At 37.5% G+C, this 23,203-nt stretch overlaps 1 protein-coding gene across 1 annotated transcript in view; it reads left to right on the top strand.

Annotated features, from left to right (window-relative positions):
• Positions 1-18,880, top strand: part of LOC127103768 (uncharacterized) — a 155,502-nt gene extending 136,622 nt beyond the window's left edge. Inside the window, exons 2-8 of the mRNA XM_051041001.1 lie at positions 13,983-14,038; positions 15,039-15,115; positions 15,624-16,177; positions 16,238-17,088; positions 17,137-17,374; positions 17,479-18,477; positions 18,589-18,880. Coding sequence (XP_050896958.1) covers positions 13,983-14,038; positions 15,039-15,115; positions 15,624-16,177; positions 16,238-17,088; positions 17,137-17,374; positions 17,479-18,477; positions 18,589-18,880 — 3,067 coding nt within the window. The remainder of the gene's footprint in view (positions 1-13,982; positions 14,039-15,038; positions 15,116-15,623; positions 16,178-16,237; positions 17,089-17,136; positions 17,375-17,478; positions 18,478-18,588) is intronic.
• Positions 18,881-23,203: the final 4,323 nt, after the last annotated feature.

Below are 23,203 nucleotides of genomic sequence, written 5' to 3' on the forward strand. Positions count from 1 at the left end.
TCCTTGAGGTAGATGTAATACTCACCTATATCCTTAGTGATGGACAATGAGTCTTCCATGCTTATTATAGGGTTAACCCTTCACTAGCATGTTGAAGCTATCCTCACATGGTGGATTCTGTGGTTTTAGGTTGAGTTTTCTCCCTTGGATAACAAAAGACCTTAAGGCTTTTGGGCCAATCAATTCACCAACTCATTTTGAGATTTTTACCCCGAACTACGAGGTTTTGATCCTAATCTTTTTTAAGATGGTACGTAGGCAATGGGTTTATCCATCCAAACACAACATGTAAATAAACTTGTATATTCCTTTCTCATCTCTTTAATCATGTTTGCACAAACAAAATTTTCACAAAAATACCAACCTTATAACAAATGTGAAAAGGGCTCCCAAGGAGTACCTAGGATGTTTTGGGTGCTGAAAACATTCCCATTGCATAACCAACCCCCTTACCCAGATTTCTGACATTTTTACTAGTTTTTGATTTGATAAAACTTTTTAGGTTTTTGTTCGCTTTCGAACCATTCCTCTGGATAAATAGAAGTGCGATGGCGATTCGACTTGTATGGTTTACCTTGGATTTAGTCAATATCTCTAATGGTAACGAATACCCCGCTACAGAAAAGTGGCGACTCTGCTGGGGACTTTCCTAGTGGGTTTTGCCTATTTTTCATATTTGTTGTGTTGTATTGTATATTGTTTGGTGACATATTTTTTGTGCAATTTGGGATTACTGTATTGTATGTAATGACTGAATTTCTTGAATATTAATTCCTTGTATGCTTGGTGATATTTGTGAGATGAGTTCTATACCCGAACTCGAGTCCACTTAGGGTAGGAGAATGGCATAGTCTTGTTGACTTGTGTGGAGTTATTCCTTAGCAGCCAAGGACCGTAGTTTACCAAGCCCATCTTGGCCTATTCTTAGGATGTAGTGCGAAAGTCGTTCAAGTGTAAGATTTGATACGATTGTTACGTGATACTACACACATAAGAGTCTCTCTTGAGAATATTTTTGGAATACGAGTAGGTTTTTGTTCGCTTTCTAACCATTCCTTTGGATAAATAGAAGTGCGGTGGCGACTCGACTTGTATGGTTTACCTTGGATTTAGTCAATATCTCTAATGGTAACGAATACCCCGCTACATCATGGTCAGTTATATCAACAAAGAATGAAGAAATCCTTTGATAAGAAGGTCAAGCCTCGTGTGTTCAGAGAGGGTGACCTTGTGCTCAAGAAAGTCTTGTCTTTCGCGCCCGATTCCAGGGGCAAGTGGACTCCGAACTATGAAGGTCCATATGTTGTTAAGAGAGCCTTTTTAGGCGGTGCATTGATACTTACAACTATGGATGGGGAGGATTTCACTCGTCCTGTGAATTCAGATGCAGTCAAAAAATACTTCGCCTAAAAAAAACAGAATAGCTCGCTAAGTTGAAAACCTAAAAGGGCGACTTAAGCAAAAATGAGCGTCTCGGTGGATTGAAAACCCGAAAGGGCGATCCAGGCAAAAATTAGAGACATAAAAAATTGAATATATGTATCCCACTAGATTGAGTACCTCACCCTGGGGCAATCTAGGAAAAAAAGGGATTTGGCAAGTAACTGCATCCTAACAAGACTGTGTTCTACAAACTGTCATCCGTTAGAGATTCTCGCTCATTCATCATCAACCCAAAGCTTCAAATACATCAGATTCGGAATTGGTGGAGAAATGGTCATTATGTTCAATGTAGCCCTTTCCAATATATATCACCAATTTCAAATTTATAATGATCCATGGAGTCTTGCCATTTGCAGACTACCATTCCATCAAATAAATTTTGAGCCTTTATCCAATTATTTACACTCTTATTTGCTTCTATTCAACAAATGTTTTGCATGTTTTAATTGAAGAAATATCATTGTTTAAAGTTTTCATAATTTGTTTTTTAAACAAAGTGAACATTCACAATGATAAAGGGATATTGGGGATGTCTTCAGCGCTCTCCCAAGGATGGTAAGATTCTCGACAGGGTAAGACATTTGTTCATATTTCTGGCATGTTTGTATCCTCTTCCTCCGAAACCTGTTATGGTCTCCTCTCCCAAGCAGAGTGTATGTTAAAGATATGTGGCTCCCTTTCCTCCTCAACAGACGGGATTCTGGGTAGGGATAATATTTTGGTTGACCCTCAGAGGCTTCTGGTTGGTGTTTTATCCCCACAGGGACCCATCATCTCCTTTGATAGTTTCTCTAGTGAAGTCTTCATGATCATGTTCTCAACTGGAATGAGTGATGCTCATTCCCCTGCAGAGACCTTTTGGTTTGCTGGCTTTCGCTCTTGCGATGTAGTATCGGATGTTGTGTATTGTTCGTTGGACCTGGTTGTGTTAGAAATGTCTGTTTGTCAGCATTCATCATACATAAACCATGCATATATGCATAGTGATAACATTCAAATATTCATATTGCATTATTCGCCATATATCTTTGGTTGTTATCTCTTGTTTGAGGGTATTATGTTTCCCCAAGCAGATGTTGGTGATTGATCTCTCCATATAGAGTCAGTCCCATAAGCAGAAAGTGTTTATCCTTTCCTCCATAGAGTTATGCCCTCGTGGATGATGGTTGTTTCTGTTTCCTCCCAACACATATATTGGGATGGAATTCCCCATTGAGTTATATCCTCATAGGGACAAGCCTTGTTTCATCGTGCCTATCTAGTTTGATCCTAGATTGGCCTCTTGTGTCTCTTTCCTGCGCTTCCCCATGGTCTAGATGAATAGTTGCTTATTAACCAGAATTATCTATCTTTTCCCCTGCGGAGCCTGTGGCCTTCTACCCTCATACTGATAGTTTTAAGCCCCATTTCTTTGGTTTTCTACCCTCATACTGGTAGTTGTAAACCCTGTTTTATCCCCTGGCAGAGTTAACCTTTCTGTTCATCCTAATCGATAACGATTACTTTTCCATGGTTTTCTACCCAGTATCCGGTAGATGTAATCCCCTCCTTGACGGTTATCTTTACCCAATATTCGGTACTGATATTCCTTCACCCCTTTTTTTGAGCATATCTCCCAGTAACCGGTGATATGTCTCCTGGATCGTTGCCTTTGTCAATATATCCCAAGTGAGTCACCTCTCATTTACCCTTTGTTGGTAATGGTTTTTTTTTCAACTGGATTGGTCATCATTATATACCTAGTATTCGGTATCCCGATGCCCTTACTTTTCGGTCGATTTATCCTTTATTAACCCAATAACCTGTTGTGGATAATCTTCCATGCGAGTATGTTATCTACGTTCTAACGGTAATAGATAATATATCTCATGCACTCTTTGGTCGAAGCCTTTTGTTCTTCCCCAGTCGAGTAAGATTGGTATCCCTTTTTTGGAATTGAATATCCATCTTATAATCGAGTTTGCTTTTAGCCCTCTTTTGGATGATGAGTATCTTGGTAATATTTCCCAATTCACGCTTTGGTTGGTCACCTATTATATGCCCAGTAACCGGTATCTCTGGTGTCCCTTCCTCCCTGCTCCCTATTATGACTTTTTGTCCCTTGCGGAGTCAGATTTTCCTTAGCTGAAGTATACCTTTTTTAGGCCTTCCTCAGATGATTTCGGATTTTGATATCTCTCGCCTTTATGACGGTCTTAGATATTCATTCTTCCCGAGCATGTTGTTCTCTCACCCTTATACCGGTGTTCAGATCACATGTCTCGTCGAGCTTATTACCCAGTAACCGGTAATACCTCATCCCGTTGCTTCCCCAGAGGAGTCTTGTTTGGATGTATCCCTGGCGAAGTCCCTTAGTGGATTCTCCAAGCCTGAGTCCATATTTTTATCCGAAGTATCCGTTATGGGTATTTTTTGCTAGATTGGCATATTCCCCAATACATGCATCTTTGAGTCAGCTCAAGTCTTTCCATTGAGTTATTTCATGGATTTCCTCTGTGTCTCTCAGCAAGTTTCAAGTCGTGACCTGCTCACGCATTTTTATCCCTTTACTCCCCAGTAAAGTCCCTAGAGTCTCTGTCACATTTATGAGTATGTTACTCCAGTGGATTTTCAATTATCCCTGATTTCTTTATTTCTTTGTGGACACATATCCCCACGAAGTATTACCCTTTTTGCATGCATTTGCATCATGAGGTCTCTTAGGGACCAAAATTCGTCTCTTTGTTATTATTTAAGCCCATTTTACCTCGTTGAGACGAAGATTTTAACCTTCACTTCTCCGGCTAGAATGACCTTAAATAGGGGCATCTGTAAGACCCTAATTTTGACCCTAAGATCCCTCATGGCATCATAACATTGCATTTGCATAACCTCAAGGATCTTAAGCATCTTGGTTCCCTTTGCCTTTGAGTTGGGACCTCTTGTGAGTGGTTTGAGATCACCAACCATGATTGAATTGTATATCATTGCTTTTCCCATTTTATTTATTAACCTAAAGCACAAAAATATGTCACTAACATTTCTTGTTTGCAGCTTGAGCAATCACAAGGTCCAAAGCTTCTAAGAGATCCTTTATGCAATGATAAAGTCAAGAGAAGATGAAAGCAAGCATGGCAATGGTTCTCAAATCTCTCATCCATAAAATATGCCTCCCTAGTATCTCAATTCATCATTTTGATCAAAGAAAATCAAAGGGTTTGAGGTTTGTTTCCCAAGGAAACCCTAATTCATCTGTTCATCAACTGTGCTTTGCTCATGAAGCAACCTTAGCCCATGGTCAAATGCAATCAAGGGAAGTTCTTTAATTCATAATTCCATGCATATTTAATCTTATTTGAGTGTCCTCAATCATCAATTCATCAAGATATGAGTTGTGGACTTGAGAACTTGATCAGTCAATTCATCTGAATATTTTGAAATGCACTGAGACCTAACTTTTTGTGTGTTGGTCAAATGGAGATGATCCTGAGAGAAAAAATGTTCTTAAGGTCTATATGAACAACTTTCATTTTCATCAAAATTTTATTTGAAGCTTGTAAAGTCATCTCCCTTTCCAAGACATTATAGGTCATTTTGACTGAAACCCTAATTTTGGGTCAACTTCTCAAGAACATAACTCATTCATTTTTTATGATTTTGATGTGGAACCAAATGAATTGGAAAGCGTATTGTGTCTACGTCAAATGTTATGTTTAGCAAATTTTCAAAATATCAAAATAAATACATGTGATAATGCAAAACATTATAGGTCACTTTGGGCCAAATGCATTGAAATGGAAAAAAATCCAACTTCAAGTGCCCATAACGTCTTCATAAAAAATCCAAATGATGCAAAATTTAAGTCCAAATTGATTTTGTCAAAAATATCTACAACTTTCATGTTGATCGGTTTATCATTTGGAGCTTTCATCATTGAGACAGAAGGGCTTGAACATTGGCCAAATTTGGAAACTTCACTTATGCATGTTTTGCACCTTACACTTTAAACTCAAAATTCACTAATTTCCAAGGCCCAATTGAAATTTTGATCAACATATAATTTGTTCCTTATGCAACAAGCTTTCTAACCATTACTCATGAGGTAGCATTTGGAGTTTGGAAGCACCATTTTCGAAGGCATGAAGATTAAGTGCATTTTGTGAAATTCAATTCAAATTGCCATGCATGAGCTGTTTACACTTCTTGTACACGTCCATTTGCAATTCACATGAGCTCAGCAGGTCATTCCAATCTTCATTGGGCCTTCCACATGATCACACAAGCCCATGCAAGGAGAAATCCATTTGCCATGCACACGAGTAAACTCACTTGCTCAGCTATTTCCAGCTATAAATACATGTGTTATGCTTCATAATTAACCAACCTAAGGGCGCCTGAAATGCTGCAAGAGTGAATCCTCAACCATACCAAAGGAACTAAGTTCATCTTTCTTCAAAAATTCAGATCTGAAATTCAATTGCATTTGGTTGAATTTCCAGATCTAAAGTTCCTAAATCTCCATCATTTGATCCACTGAAGTTCTGTTTTGCAAAAGGAACCAAGGAATGGGACTCAAATCTTCATAATCCAAAGGGATTCCAACATTGAGCCAAATTGAGGAACCATTGCCATGAGTTTCTAAGAGAGAGAGATCTAAAAGCCATTGGAAGATTCCTAGGAGCTTGTTGTGATTGTGTGCTTGCTTGCTTGAGTATTTGTTTCTCTTGCTTATTCCAAAGAATGGGAGCTACTTGGATCATCAATATGATCTCAAGAGAGGAACTCCATTTGTGGTCTTGTTCTCTTACCCCTTACCTCTTGTATGATTAGGACTTTAGCCATTCTTCTTCTTCCCTCCACTTTAACCCAAGCAAAAAAATTTGTGCAAACATTTAACATTATTTTCAAACATTAGAAACCTAAGCCTTATGCTTTTGATTTTAAAACATTCTTTTCATAACACTTATTTTGAATTGAACTTCTAAGTCAACTTTGACCATATTTTGTAAATACTTTTCATTGGTAAATATAACCCATTCAAATGTCTTTTTATGGTTTCAATGGCCACTTTCTTAATCAAAATTTTTTATAACCCTTAGCTATTAGGTTTGAGTTATCCTTGAGATAGATGTAATACTCACCTATATCCTTAGTGATGGACAATGATTCTTCCATGCTTATTATAGGGTTAAACCCTCACTAGCATGTTGAAGCTATCCTCACATGGTGGATTTGTGGTTTTTTTAGGTCGAGTTTTCTCCCTTGGATAACAAAAGACCTTAAGGCTTTTGGACCAATCAATTCACCAACTCATTTTTAGATTTTTACCCCGAAGTACGAGGTTTTGATCCTAATATTTTTTTTAAAATGGTACGTAGGCAATGGGTTTATCCATTCAAACACGAAATGTAAATAAACTTGTATATTCTCTTCTCATCTCTTCAATCATGTTTGCACAAATAATTTTTCACAAAATACCAACCTTACAACAAATGTGAAAAGGGCTCCCTAGGAGTACCTAGGATATTTTGGGTGCTTAAAACCTTCCGATTGCATAACCAACCCCCTTACCGAGATCTCTGACATTTTTACTAGTTTTTTATTCGATAAAACTCTTAGGTTTTTGTTCGCTTTCTAACCATTCCTTTGGATAAATAGAAGTGCGGTGGCGACTCGACTTGTATGGTTTACCTTGGATTTAGTCAATATCTCTAATGGTAACGAATACCCCGCTACAAATACTAAGGGAAATATCAGAAGACGCTATCTGCACCCCCAAGATAAAGCCACAACCCAAGACAAGCTCCATAACCTATAGGGGATATCCAACCCGATAACAAAGACGGCGGGCGCCATTGTATCAGGATATTCGTTACCTTTAGATTTGTTTACTAAATCAATAGTAAATCATACAATTTGAGTCGCCACCGCACTTCTATTTATCCAAAGGAAAGGTTAGAAAGTGAATAAAAACCGAGAAGTTTTATCAAATCAAAAACTAATAAAAATGTTAGAGATCTGGCTAAGGGGGTTGGTTATGCAATGGGAAGGTTTTAAACACCCAAAACATCCTTAGTACTCTAAGGGAGACCTTTTTGCAAATGTTGTATGGTAAGTTGGTATTTGTGAAAATATTTGTGCAAACATGATTGGGGAGATGAGAAAAGAATATACAAATTATTTACAACTTTGTTGTTTGAATGGATAAACCCATTGCCTACGTACCATCACAAAGGTAGGATCAAAACCTCGTAGTTCGGGGTAAAAATATCAAAAGAAGTTGGTGAATTAATTGGTCAAAATCCTTAAGGTCTTTTGTTATCAAAGAGAGAAAACTCAACCTAAACCACAAATCCACCATGTGAGGAGAGCTTCAACATACTAGTGAGGGATCCATCCTATAATAAGTATGGAAGACTTATAGTCCAATCACTAAGGATACAGGTGAGGTTTATATCAACCACTATGATAACTCAAATCTAATAGCTAATGTTTATGAAAAGCTTTGGAAAAGATGGCCATTGGAACCCTAAAACAATTTGAGTGAGTTGTATTTACAAATGAAAAGTATTCACACAAAAAATTCAAAGTTGACTTAAGATTCAATTCAAAATAAGTATTATGAAAAGAGTTTGAAAAAATAAAAGGCATAGTGCCTAGGTTTCTAATTTTGAACACAATGTCAATGTTTGCACAAAATAAGTTTGGCTTGGGTTAGAGTGGAAAGAAGAAGAGCAGGGCTAGGTCCTAAACATGAAAAGATGAGGGAAGAGAAATAAAACCACTTGGAGTTCCCTTCTTTAGATTATAAAGATCATCCAAGTTGCTCCTTTCCTTTGAACTTAGCAAGCAATAAGCAAATAACTCAAGCAATCAACCAAATATTCAATCAAGCTCCTAGGATCTTCCAACTTGGACTTGTGTCTTTTATATTGGATGCTCATGACAATGGTCCTTCTAATAGCTCAAGTTTTCGTATCCCTATCATGCAAGAACACACAAATAAAGGCATGAGGCCTAGTTACTCTTCAACATGTTTAGCATTCTAAAGGCATGAGGCCTAGTTGCTCTTGAAACTCCATTTAGCATAGGTAAGGTCCTAATTCTAAGTCGTTTCTCCTATTTGCATTGGGTTCACAGAAGAAAAAAAAACAAGCACAAGGCAATAGTATATACACAATAATGTGCTCAAGTGAGCAAAAGGCAAATTGCATTAACATAAACATGAGCTCAAGTGAGCAAAGGAAAAAGACAATATAAATAAATGGACAAGAAATTATATTGCATTAAATTAAACTGCAAGAATTAAATGCTTGAATTAAAAGTTAGTAATTAGTAGTTAGTGTTAGTGTGCCATAAGGCAATTTAGCGCTATGTTAAGTAATCGTAAGTGGACTAATGTAGTAGTCACACCTATTTGAGGCCGGTTAATAAAACTACAGGCAATGAAACACAAGTTAGATACCATGACTAGTAAGCCAAGCTCCTACAACTTGCCATGCCAAAAGAAAAGAAGAATGACCTTGTATGGATTTAGGTTTTTTGCTTGACCAAGAAGCAACCTATCTTGGACATAAAGCAATTCATTTGATCTTTGATGAAGATGAATTTGATTTGTTTCAAAAAAGGTTAAGCATCTCATATGTCAAGGCTAACCACAAATCATTAACTCATTGGTCAAAAGAAAAAAAAGAAGATGAAGATGAAAATGGAATGTACAAAAATTGAAATTCAAAAGACATAACCAAAACACATTGGTCAAACATGAATAGAATCAACATCAATCAATGGTAAACAGAAGTGAAATGAAGATTAGAAGTCAAGAAAGGTCAAACATATTTTTCGTATTTTTTGGAATTAATATAATACATAAAATAAAATGAACAAATAAAGGTCAAACTTCAAATCCAATTCAAATCAACTTGGATAAGTCCAATTGGATCATCATAAGTCTAACATGGTCAAGCAAGGTTTGAAAAATTTTCTCAACATTTTTTGAAAACAGAAACTAATTTTAAACAATTAAAAATGAAGAAAAATAACATAATTGGACTAAAATCTCAAATAAATCTCAAATCAATTAAATTGATGAGAATATTTTTCATAGATTCACCATCATCCAAAGATGTTAAGAAAATATTTTTGGCATTTTTGAATGTTAAAAAGTATTATAAATGAATTAAAAACAATCAGAAAAGAAATAATTCACAAAAAATATAAAATAGAATCACAAAAATAATTAAAAATCATTTTTAGAAACTAGAATTTAAGAGAAATTTTTTGCAAATGGTCCCATATTTTTGTGATTCCAAATAAAGAAGTTATGAATTTTTAAAATAAAATGGAATAAAAGATAATAAAAAGGAAATTCAGAAATTGGAAAACTCCATAGGCGTCAGATCTAACTTCATTAATTGACGTGGCTGATCATGTGGCTGGGAAACGCGCGCGCATGGTTCACTTTGGTCAACAGCGTGGCACAATGAATTAAAATAAGTCATAACAATAAAGGGTTGGGATTAGATCAGGAAACATTCATCCAATGGCCAAGGTTTGGACGCGTGGGGATGATGGTGGAAACCACCGTCTTCTTCAGTGAGAAGGCCAGTTCCGGCCACCAGTTACTGTTTTTCAAACCTCAAATAAAATACGCGATCCATATCCCATTTGAAAGCTGGGGTGATGTACATCACCCCTGTGACCTTAGTTTTCACTCAAGATCCATATAGAGGAAGAAATTTGAGCTTGAAAAATGAGGTGTTCAATCTGAACTTAACCAATTCTCAAAATTAAAACCACAAATCAATTGCCTCTCACATGAGGACTTCAGAGATGTCAACCAAACCAACCAATGTACAATAATAAGAGAGATTCGAATCAAAACAGTTATGGTGAAAACCTTTGAAGTGCAGCTCGTGTGAGCTTGATCCAATCCAATCCTCGAGTTTAGCTTGATCTTAAAGTAACAAGGAAGCAAGGCTAAGGAATTTATAAGCTGAAGATCAACTAGGGAAGTTGAAATTCAAGCTTGAAAAGTGAAGAAAAATTCAGAATTCCTTTAATAGAGGGTTGGGGAATCAGTTGAGCAGAGCTTCAGGCGCCTTTAGGTTACCATTCAAGTGAAGCAAGCATGTCTATTTATAGACACAACTGATGCAAGGCATGATCAAACTTGTGTGTGCATGAACTTGGGTCCTCCATGCATGGGTCTGTACAGGCACATGTGAGGCCCAAAATCAATTGCATTTGAGTGATGAACATCAAACAAATGGATTTGGACGTGCAGATGGCAATGGAATGGCTTGTGCATGGAATTTTGACATGAAGTGCATAATTGGTCACAAAACTTCACCTCTTCGAAAATGCCAATTGGAAAATTGAAACATAAGCATGTGGGTAATGGTTGTAAAGGTCTTGACATAAGGAACAAATGTTATGTTGACCAAAAATCCATTTGGAGTTTGGAAAATATTGAAAACTGGCCATGAAGTTCAAGGTACAAAACATGTATATGGAAAATTTGCCAAAAAAGACCAATTCAAGCCCTTCTGTATCAATGATGCAAGCCTCAAATGAGAAAAACTTCAACATCAAAGTTGTACATATTTTAAAGAAAATCAATTTGGACTTAAATTGTGCATCATTTGGATTTTTGATGAGAGAGTTATGGGCACTTGAAGTTGGACTTTTTCACTTTTCAATGGCTTTGGTCCAAAGTGACCTATAATGTTTTCTACTATCAAATGTGTTTCTTTTAGGATTATGAACTTTTGTCCAACATAACAACTTTAGTAGACATCTTAAAATTTCCAATTCACTTCGTCTCACCTCAAAATCATAAAAAATGAAGAAGTTAGGTCCTTGGGAAGTTGACCCAAAATTAGGGTTTCAATCAAAATGACCTATAATGTCTTGAAATGAATGATGACCTTCCAAGTTTCAAATCAATTTTTTATGAACATGAAAGTTGTTCATATGGGTATTAAGACCATTTTTTCTCTTGGGGTCATCATCATTTTACAAACACATCAAATGTTAGATCTTAGTGGATTTCAAAATAGTCAGATGAATTGACTAATCAACCTTTATAGTCCAAACTTAAAATCTTGATGAATGAATGATTTAGGACACTCACATAGGCTGATATATGCATAAAATTATGAATGAAAGAACTTCCCTTGATTGTATTTGACCATAGGTTGAGGTTGCTTCATTTGCAAGGCACAGTCAATGCACAATTGAATTAGGGTTTCCTTGGGAAACAATCCTCAAGCCCTTTGGTTTATCTTGATCAAATAGGCAAATTGAGATACTTGGGAGACATATATGACGATTAGGAGCTTTGTGAACCGTTGTCATGCTTGCTTTCATCCTCACCTGGCCATTTCAATGGGCATAGAAGCCTCTTAGGAGTCTTGTATTACAAGACTGCTTGAGCTTCAAAACAAAAGATGTTAGTGACATATTTTTGTGTTTTGGTTAGTAAACAAAATAAGAAAAGCAATAATATACAATTCGAGCATGCTTGGTGGTCTCAAACCAACTTACACAAGTCCCACCCTAGGGTTAAGGAGCCAAGATGTTATGATCCTTGAGGCAAAATGCAAATGAGCAATGTTATGATGCCATGAGGGATCTTAGAGTCAAAATTAGGGTCTTACAACTATCTACCCCTAGGCGGACGCCAAGGGTTCTGAAGCATTTACATGGGACATAAGCGAAAAAAAATCCTTTTTCTCACTTTCTCTTCATCTTCAACCTTCCAAATACCCCATTTCCTCCATTACTGACCACATTGAAAACCTAGCAAATACCATTAACCACTTATTTACCCACTAAGCCACTACTATTTCAAAAAATACCACTCATTTGTCATCTATAAAAATCCAACCTTTCATCCAAAATCCACAAAAACCAATTTCACCAATTCTCACTAAACCACAAATTTCCTCCAACAACAACAAAAGTGGTAGAAATGGAACAAGGGAGCATTATTTTTTGCGACGAAAAACCGCGAGAGAGGAAGAAACAGAAACTCGAAGCACTGCAAACACGCAAAATTTTCGCGACCAAGCTGCCCTTTATCGAAGAAGATTGAACCTCGTGCCTTTTATGACAGCACACATGAGTTCCATAGAGACGAAAGGAGGCACGGTGTCATTTTGGGGGTTGATTACGTCCATTGCATGTGCTCTTTGGCTAGACACAGAGCTAGATACATTAGAACCACTCCCACCTTGCACAATAAATTTAATTTTTTTGAGAGATATGAGACTGTGCAAGGCAAGGAAAGACGGAGGCAAAATCCTCATGGTTCATAATATAGCTATCCCGAGTGTTGTTTTACCATGCCCTCGTTGTACAGATGTGCGACATCCAAGAAACTGGACTTTTGATTTACAGGCTGCACCCTTTCTCGGTCCACCACCACTAAACGTCTAGGAGGGAGAAGGTGACAGAACTGATGATGAATTTGAGCGGAGGGAACAATCCCCCATTCATCACGTACCTTCCCCACATGTATCACCTGCACACAATCGACATTTTAGTAACCCTTCCGCCGGTACACCTACTGGCTTCTACATTACCGAAGAGATGTGGAGAGCACAACAGGCTCACGAAGAAGAACATGATGGTTTGTTCTCTTCCATGTATGAGAAGCAACCAGACATTATGGAGTTCATGCGTGAGTCGCAGCGGCAACACGAGCATTCCATGCAATCTATGCTGCAAGCCCAACTTGTAACGCCCCGATTTTTATTAAGTGTTATTATTATTATTTTTATAATGTTTGATTTATAATTATTTCGGTAAAATATTTTATTGTGTGTTAATATATTATTAGAGTTTAATTATGAGAATTATGGTATAATAGCTATTGGGCCTAGTGGTGTATATAGTAATTAAGGGAGGTGTAACAATTAAGCCCATTAGTTAGTTTTTATTTAATTAAAACAAAGAATTGAAATAGAAGAGAAATAGAAAGAAGATAAATAGAAAGAAGTAGAGAGAAGGAGGAGAAAAGAGAGAAAAGTTAGGGTTTGGAGGAGGAAGAGGAAATGGGAGAAGAAGAGCATCATCTTGATCAACCCAAGCTTGCTAGAACACTATAGAGTAACTCAATCATCATCTCTAAGGTAAGGGTGTGAGTTATCATTTCCTATAATTATGAAAATGATGGGTTTTATGTGGGTAATGGTTGTTAGAGGATATTGTTGGGTTTTGATGTTGTGATTGGATTCCTTGCTTTGAAAATGTTGTTTGTGTTCTTGATGTAGTGTTGATTGTTTGTGATTATTGAACATGTATCAATTCTTTGCAAAATGTTAGGGTTAGGTTTAGAAGAATGATAAATAACATTGTGTGTTGTGTTGTTGTTGATGGTTTGGGGTTGATGTATGTTGTGAAAAATATGTTATTGTGTTGATGAATCAAAGTATGAGTAATTTCACAAATTGTGAATTTAGGAAGTGTTGGAAATTAATTGAATGATGTTTAGAATGATGAAATAAAAGTTAAATTGTGGTTAGAATGGCTTTGTAATATTGAAAATATTGCAGTTTGTTGAATTCTGAGAATGAGACTTTTTACGGAATCGAAATCGGAGGTCCGGAAGGTATTTAACGGTCAAAAACGCATTTTCTATGTTTCCTGCTAAATTCGCGGCGCCAACTGAGTTGAAAACATAATTCTTTTGTAAACTTCAAAAAGTCATAACTTTTGAACCGTAACTCCGTTTTGGTCCCCGTTCGGAACGTTGCGAAGCTTATGAAATTTTCTACATGTTGTTAATTTTAATAGGCCATTATAAGGGCTTATCTTAATAAGTGATTGTTTTGGAAAAGTGATTAATAATTGATATAGTAGGAAGCCTATTTGATTAATGAGGAATACCATTTAACTATACTGTGTAGGTGTACGATGTAAATAAACATGGCATGAGGTTGAATTACCTAAGAGATTGTATGATGAAACAATTGATTGTGATGAATATTCTCATTTGTTTTATATATAAACATATGCATGAATGTTGGTGAACATGATGTTGTGTGAATGCTTTTATGCATGTGAATGGCGACGTGGCCTAAATGGCAATAGCGACGTGGGCTTCGGCCATTGTGATGAGTTATGTTGATGAGATGATGATTTTGGTGTATGTGTATCATTTATCATGGAGTCACATACATTTGCATAAGCGACGTGGCCTTTTGGCAATAGCGACGTGGCCTTTTGGCAAAAGCGAAGTGGGCATAAAGCCTTGGCCTTGATGGCAAAGCGACGAGTCGGTACCGCATAGCATTTACATAGTTGAGTCACATATGTTGGTTATGTTTATTTCCGAATTTTGTGATAATTGTTGTTATGTGACGGTTTATGATGTGCGGTGATATTTTGCGATGATGCGATGAATCGTAATGTTTTATGATGGAATGATGAAATGTTAAAAGTGATGAGATGCTATGATGTAACATTGATGTTGTGGATGATTATTGACTTTATTTATGATTAAATACATCAGCATTCAAGTGAAGGATTGTGCGATATGGTAACAATATTTTTAACTTTCCGAATTTACTTATATATTGCTTATCATTATCTTGATTATATGATTTGAGTATCTCACCCTTTTGTTGTTGGCCGTTACCTTTATATTGGTAACGTGCAGGTGCTCCGCGTTGAGAGGAGGATAGTGGTAGCACACTTTTGGCGTCATTGCTCTGATTAGGATTATAACACTCAGGGGTTAATGAACGCTTTTCATGATTTTAGTAGTATCAATGCCCTTTTGAATATCATTGTATATGATAGTTGTGATGGGCATTTGTTTGCTTGTTTTCTTTTGAATGTGTAAATGTACGACTCAACTTAATTATCTAAATGATTTCCGTTGCGATGTTTTGTGTATTGCTGCTATATGGACTAGGTGAATCCATATACAGTGTTGTTTATTATTTAACAAGGACTAAGTGGATCCTTGCGTAATTTGTTTAAGTGTTGATGAAATGATATATGTGATGCGTCAATTTTGTGTGAAATTTGTTTACTCTGATTTTTAATTGAATTTACGACGGGTAGAATTGGGGTGTTACATTAGTGGAATCAGAGCAGGTCGGTCCATCCGACCACGTTGTTGAGTCTTTTGTTGTTTAACGACCTTGTGTTGTTAATTTGTTGCTAATCCTTGTTTGTGTTGTGAGCAGAAGTGTAAGATGGCCGGAAGAAATGCTGGGAAGAATGATGAGGCTCTTGCTACAGCTATGCAGGCAATGGCTCAGGCGTTCCAGAACCCACCCAATGCTGACGAGAACGTGGGGTCTCGTAGTCTGGCGACGTTTCAGAGGGAGAACCCGCCTACTTTTCTGGGTAGGTATGATCCTGAAGGAGCCTTGGCTTGGTTGAAGGAGATTGAAAGAATCTTCAGAGTGATGGATTGCACTCTTGTGCAAAAGATCCGTTATGGAACTCATAAGCTGTCAGGTGAAGCCGATGATTGGTGGGTGGACACTCGTCTAAGGTTGGAAACTGCGGGCGAGGAGATTACTTGGGAAGTGTTTCGTAGAGAATTTCTAAGGAAGTATTATCCAGAAGATGTGCGAGGAAAGAAAGAGATTGAATTCCTCGAGTTGAAGCAAGGGAACTTGTCTGTCACGGAGTATGCAGCTAAGTTCACTGAATTGGCTAATTTCTATCCTCACTATGATGGAGCCAATGCCGAATTCTCTAAGTGCATCAATTTTGAAAATGGATTGCGTCCGTAAATTAAGAAAGTTGTGGGATATCAAAAGATTCGCGTCTTTGCGAATCTGATTGATAGTTGTAGAATCTTTGAAGAGGACAACAATGCACACTATAAGATCTTGTCTGAGAAGAGAGGAAGGGGCCAACACAGTCGTGGTAAGCCATATGAAACTCCGGTTGGAAAAGGGAAACAGAAAGAGATTTCGGCTCGAAGAACAAGTGGGGGAGATGTTCCTGCTAATGTTATCTGTTTCAAGTGTGGAAAGCCGGGTCACAAGAGTAATGTGTGTAGGCTTGGTGAAACGAGATGTTTCCGTTGTGGTATGCCGGGACATGCGGCTCGTGATTGTAAGCAGAAGGATGTTGTTTGCTTTAACTGTGGAGAAGGAGGACATATCAGTGCTAAATGTCAGAAGCCAAAGACGGGACCAGAGAGTGGTAAAGTGTTTTCTTTGTCGGGAACTCAGACTACAAATGAAGATGGACTTGTTCGAGGTACTTGTTTCATTAATAGCATTCCTTTAATTACTATTATTGATACCTGTGCCACACACTGTTTTGTTGCTGCGGATTGTGTTGAAAGATTGGGTCTTTCTTTGTCTTCCTTGGGTAGAGATATGATTGTTGAGGTTCCCGCTAAGGGAACGGTATCTATGTCTCTTGTGTGTAAGAGTTGCCCTTTGTCAATATTTGGTAAAGATTTTGTAGTTGATCTTGTTTGTTTGCCGCTTGTCGGGTTGGATGTAGTATTGGGTATGGACTGGTTGAAACCTACCTATGTTCATATTAATTGCTACAACAACACTGTGAGGTTTTCTTCTGCCGAAGAAGAGGGAAGAACAAAATTGTTATCCAAGAAACAATTGAAGGAGTTCATAGAAGAAGACGCGTTGGTGTTCTTGTTGATGGCATGCTTGTCTGTGGAGAGTTAGGCTGTAATTGCGGACTTGCCGGTGGTGTGCAATTTCCCTGAAGTTTTTCCCGATGAGATTCCTAGTGCACCGCCAGAAAGAGAAGTTGAGTTCACTATTGACCTTGTACCTGGTACTAGACCCATCTCTATGGCGCCATATAGGATGTCAGCATCAGAGTTGGCTGAACTGAAGAGTCAGCTAGAGAATTTGCTTGAAAGGAAGTTTGTGAGACCTAGTGTATCACCTTGGGGAGCTCCAGTTTTGCTGGTGAAAAAAAAAAGACAGAAGCATGCGACTTTGTATTGATTATAGACAATTGGATAAGGTGACGATTAAGAATAGGTACCCACTCCCAAGGATCAATGACTTGATGGATTGGTTAGTGGGTGCTCGTATTTTTCAGTAACATTGATCTAAGGTCGGGCTACCATCAAATTAAGGTGAAAGATGAGGACATTCAGAAAACTGCTTTCAGGACTCGTTATGGACACTACGAGTACACGGTGATGCCTTTCGGCGTTACTAATGCGCCGAGAGTATTCATGGAGTACATGAATCGCATTTTCCATCCTTATTTGGATCAATTTGTGGTGGTGTTCATAGACGACATTTTGGTTTATTCTAAGTCGGAGGAAGAGCATGTGGAACATTTGCGTATTGTTTTGCAAGTGTTGAAAGAGAAGAGATTGTATGCTAAGTTGTCTAAGTGTGAGTTTTGGTTGAGAGAAGTTAGCTTTCTTGGTCATGTTGTTTCCGGTGACGGAATTGCGGTTGATCCATCGAAGATTGATGCGGTGTTGCAATGGGAAGCTCCTACGTCAGTTACCAAGATAAGAAGTTTCCTAGGCTTGGCAGGTTACTATAGGAGGTTTATAGAAGGATTTTCTAAGTTGGCACTTCCTTTGACTAAGTTAACTTGTAAGGGTGCTGCTTTTGTGTGGGATGTCCGATGTGAAGAAAGTTTCCTTGAGTTGAAGAAAAGGTTGACAACGGCTCCGATTTTGATTTTGCCAAATCCCGAGGAACCGTTTGTGGTTTATTGCGATGCTTCGAAAATGGGATTAAGAGGTGTGCTTATGCAGAATGGTAAGGTGGTCGCTTATGCTTCTAGACAATTGAGGATTCATGAGAAAAACTACCCTACGCATGATTTGGAGCTTGTGGCGGTTGTGTTTGTTTTGAAAATTTGGAGACATTACCTTTACGGATCTAGATTTGAAGTCTTTAGTGACCATAAAAGCTTGAAGTATTTGTTTGATCAAAGAGAGCTGAACATGAGACAAAGGAGACGGCTGGAATTGCTAAAGGATTATGACTTTGGGTTGAACTACCATCCGGGAAAAGCGAATGTGGTGGCCGATGCTCTGAGTAGGAAGACTTTGCATATGTCGACCTTGATGATGTAAGAGTTGGAGTTGATTGAGAAATTACGAGATATGAGCTTAGTGATCGAGGTGACACCAAGAAGTGTGATTTTGGGTATGTTAAAGATTAACAATGATTTTCTTGATAGCATTAGGGAGGCTCAGAAGTTGGATATGAAACTTGTTGATGTGCTCATTGGACTCGGACAATCTGAGAATGAGGATTTCAAATTGGATGCACAATGGGTGTTGAGGTTTCGTGATAGGATTTGTGTTCCCGATGATGTGGATTTAAAAAGGATGATCTTGGAAGAAAGCCATAGGAGTTATTTGAGTATTCATCCCGGAGCGACTAAGATGTACCAAGATTTGAAAAGATTATTTTGGTGGTCGGGAATGAAGCGTGAAGTAGCTCGGTTTGTGTATGCGTGCTTGACTTGACAGAAATCAAAGGTGGAGCATCATAAACCTGCGGGGTTAATGCAACCGTTAGAAATTCCTGAGTGGAAGTGGGATAGCATTTCCATGGACTTTGTGACGGGTTTACCGAATACATCTAGAGGATGCGATGCTATTTGGGTGATTGTTGATAGGCTTACGAAGTCGGCTCACTTTATTCCTATTAACATAAGTTATCCGGTGTCGAAGTTGGCGGAGATTTATACCAATGTTATTGTGAAGCTGCACGGTGTTCCTCTTTGTATTGTTTCGGATAGAGATCCGAGGTTCACTTCAGAATTTTGGAAGAGTTTGCAAGAAGCTTTAGGTTCCAAGTTGAGGTTGAGTTCGGCGTATCATCCTCAGACGGATGGTCAAACGGAGAGGACTATCCAATCCTTGGAAGATTTGTTAAGGGTGTGTATTCTTGAACAAGGAGGTTCATGGGATACTCACCTTCCGTTGGTGGAGTTTACTTACAACAATAGTTATCATTCAAGTATTGGAATGGCGCCTTTGGAAGCTTTGTATTGGCGGAGGTGTAGGACTCTGTTGTGTTGGCATGAATCTGGTGAAAGTGTGGTACTTGGACCCGATATTGTTCGAGAAACTACCAAGACGGTTAAGATGATTCGGGATAAGATGAAGATTTCTCAAAGTAGGAAAAAGAGTTATCATGATAAGAGGAGAAAGGATTTGGAATTTCAAGAGGGTGATCATGTGTTTCTAAGAGTCACACCTACGACCGGTGTTGGACGAGCATTGCAAGGTAAGAAGTTGACTCCTCGTTTCATTGGACCATATCAAATTACGAGTAGAGTGGGAAGAGTTGCTTATAGAGTGGCGTTACCGCCAAACCTCTCGAATTTGCATGACGTGTTCCATGTGTCTCAACTTAGGAAGTATATTCCGGACCTGTCTCATGTGATTCAAATGGATGATATTCAAGTGCGCGATAACCTTACGGTTGAGACGATGCCTTTGAGGATCGAAGGTTGTGAGACGAAGTCCCTACGGGGAAAGGAAATTGATTTGGTGAAGGTTGTTTGGATTGGTGCAGTCGGAGAAAGCACGACATGGGAATTGGAAAAAAGGATGCGCGACTCCTACCCCGAGTTATTCGAATGAGGTAATTTTCGAGGAAGAAAATATTTAAGTGGGGGAGAGTTGTAACGCCCCGATTTTTATTAAGTGTTATTATTATTATTTTTATAATGTTTGATTTATAATTATTTCGGTAAAATATTTTATTGTGTGTTAATATATTATTAGAGTTTAATTATGAGAAATATGGTATAATAGCTATTGGGCCTAGTGGTGTATATAGTAATTAAGGGAGGTGTAACAATTAAGCCCATTAGTTAGTTTTTATTTAATTAAATCAAAGAATAGAAATAGAAGAGAAATAGAAAGAAGAGAAATAGAAAGAAGTAGAGAGAAGGAGGAGAAAAGAGAGAAAAGTTTGGGTTTGGAGGAGGAAGAGGAAATTGGAGAAGAAGAGCATCATCTTGATCAACCCAAGCTTGCTAGAACACTATAGAGTAACTCAATCATCATCTCTAAGGTAAGGGTGTGAGTTATCATTTCCTATAATTATGAAAATGATGGGTTTTATGTGGGTAATGGTTGTTAGAGGATATTGTTGGGTTTTGATGTTGTGATTGGATTCCTTGCTTTGAAAATGTTGTTTGTGTTCTTGATGTAGTGTTGATTGTTTGTGATTATTGAACATGTATCAATTCTTTGCAAAATGTTAGGGTTAGGTTTAGAAGAATGATAAATAACATTGTGTGTTGTGTTGTTGTTGATGGTTTGGGGTTGATGTATGTTGTGAAAAATATGCTATTGTGTTGATGAATCAAAGTATGAGTAATTTCACAAATTGTGAATTTAGGAAGTGTTGAAAATTAATTGAATGATGTTTAGAATGATGAAATAAAAGTTAAATTATGGTTAGAATGGATTTGTAATTTTGAAAATATTGTAGTTCGTTGAATTCTGAAAATGAGACTTTTTATGGAATCGAAATCCGAGGTCCGGAAGGTATTTAACGGTCAAAAACGCATTTTCTATGTTTCCTGCTAAATTCGCGGCGCCAACTGAGTTGAAAACATAATTCTTTTGTAAACTTCAAAAAGTCATAACTTTTGAACCGTAACTCCGTTTTGGTCCCCGCTCGAAGCGTTGTGAAGCTTATGAAATTTTCTACATGTTGTTGATGTTTATAGGCCATTATAAGGGCTTATTTTAATAAGTGATTATTTTGGAAAAGTGATTAATAATTGATATAGTAGGGAGCCTATTTGATTAATGAGGAATACCACTTAACTATAGTGTGTAGGTGTGCGATGTAAATAAACATAGCATGAGGTTGAATTACCTAAGAGATTGTATGATGAAACAATTGATTGTGATGAATATTCTCATTTGTTTTATATATAAACATATGTATGAATGTTGGTGAAGATGATGTTGTGTGAATGCTTTTATGCTTGTGAATGGCGACGTGGCCTAAATGGCAATAGCGATGTGGGCTTCGGCCATTGTGATGAGTTATGTTGATGCGATGATGATTTTGGTGTATGTGTATCATTTATCATGGAGTCACATACATTTGCATAAGCGACGTGGCCTTTTGCCAATAGCGACGTGACCTTTTGGAAAAAGCGAAGTGGGCATAAAGCCTTGGCCTTGATGGCAAAGCGATGAGTCGGTACCGCATAGCATTTGCATAGTTAGGTCACATATGTTGGTTATGTTTATTTCCGCATTTTGTGACAATTGTTGTTATGTGACGGTTTATGATGTGCGGTGATATTTTGCGATGATGCGATGAATCGTAATGTTTTATGATGGATTGATGAAATGTTAAAAGTGATGAGATGCTATGATGTAACATTGATGTTGTGGATGATTATTGACTTTGTTTATGATTAAATACATAAGCATTCAAGTGAAGGATTATGCGATGTGGTAACAATATTTATAACTTTCAGAATTTACTTATATATTGCTTATCATTATCTTGATTATATGATTTGAGTATGTCACCCTTTTGTTGTTGGCCGTTACCTTTATATTGGTAACGTGCAGGTGCTCCGCGTTGAGAGGAGGATAGTGGTAGCACACTTTTGGCGTCATTGCTCTGATTAGTATTGTAACACTCAGGGGTTAATGAACGCTTTTCATGATTTTAATAGTAACAATGCCCTTTAGAATATCATTGTATATGATAGTTGTGATGGGCATTTGTTTGCTTGTTTTCTTTTGAATGTGTAAATGTACGACTCAACTTAATTATCTAAATGATTTCAGTTGCGATGTTTTGTGTATTGATGCTATATGGACTAGGTGAATCCATATACAGTGTTGTTTATTATTTAACAAGGACTAAGTGGATCCTTGCGCAATTGCCGTGTTGTGTAATTTGTTTAAGTGTTGATGAAATGATATATGTGATGCCTCAATTTTGTGTGAAATTTGTTTACTCTGATTTTTAATTGAATTTGCGACGGGTAGAATTGGGGTGTTACACAACTCATCATTATTTCTCAACAGCAACGGTAGGAAGCCTACCTTGGCAACCAACTCAGGCTAGTAGAGACAACTCAAGGTTCCATACTTGGGAACCTTCGCACACTTCAAGAGTCTAACGCCTCACTAGCAGTGAGAGTCGAGCGGCTTAAACTATGACAGAGTGACCGAGACCGCAGTAGGAGTCATCACCCTCGACAATCAAGACAGGGAGGAGAGGGTACTAGCGGTCAACACTAGCACAATCCAGGTTCTACCTATCTCATTTCCACCTTATATCGAAACATTGAGGATAATGTTCGGTTTAAGTGTGGGAGGGGATATTTACTATTTTCTAAATTTCCTTTATGTTTTTTATCGCTTTCTAGTTTAGTTTTTTTTTATAATTTTAGTCTTTTTATCGCTTTCCTCTATATTTACTATCATCTTAACACCATAAGTTTCTTGACTATAAGAACTTATCCAGATACTTATTATGTTTTGGCCTAAAAATCTCACCCTTAATAAACCTTAAGTAGTTATTTTAGCAGTCAACACCATCTTAGTCATCGATACGTGACAAATTGATGCAAATAGGTGCGATCCCGCGAAAAAGAAGAAAAAGAAAAAAAAAGATAATTTAAAAGCAAAGAAATCGAAAATGTATTCCATCTTCATTGTTGGGTAACCCTCACCCGGTTATTTATCCCAACGATAGTGAATCTTATTAGAATATGCTTGTGTATCTGTGATTGAACTACAAATAATAGTTAATATTGATACAGTCATGGATCAGGATTACCAACAAGTTTG

This window comes from Lathyrus oleraceus, chromosome 7 (assembly GCF_024323335.1).
Source record: "Lathyrus oleraceus cultivar Zhongwan6 chromosome 7, CAAS_Psat_ZW6_1.0, whole genome shotgun sequence".
NCBI classification, from domain to species: Eukaryota; Viridiplantae; Streptophyta; class Magnoliopsida; order Fabales; family Fabaceae; genus Lathyrus; species Lathyrus oleraceus.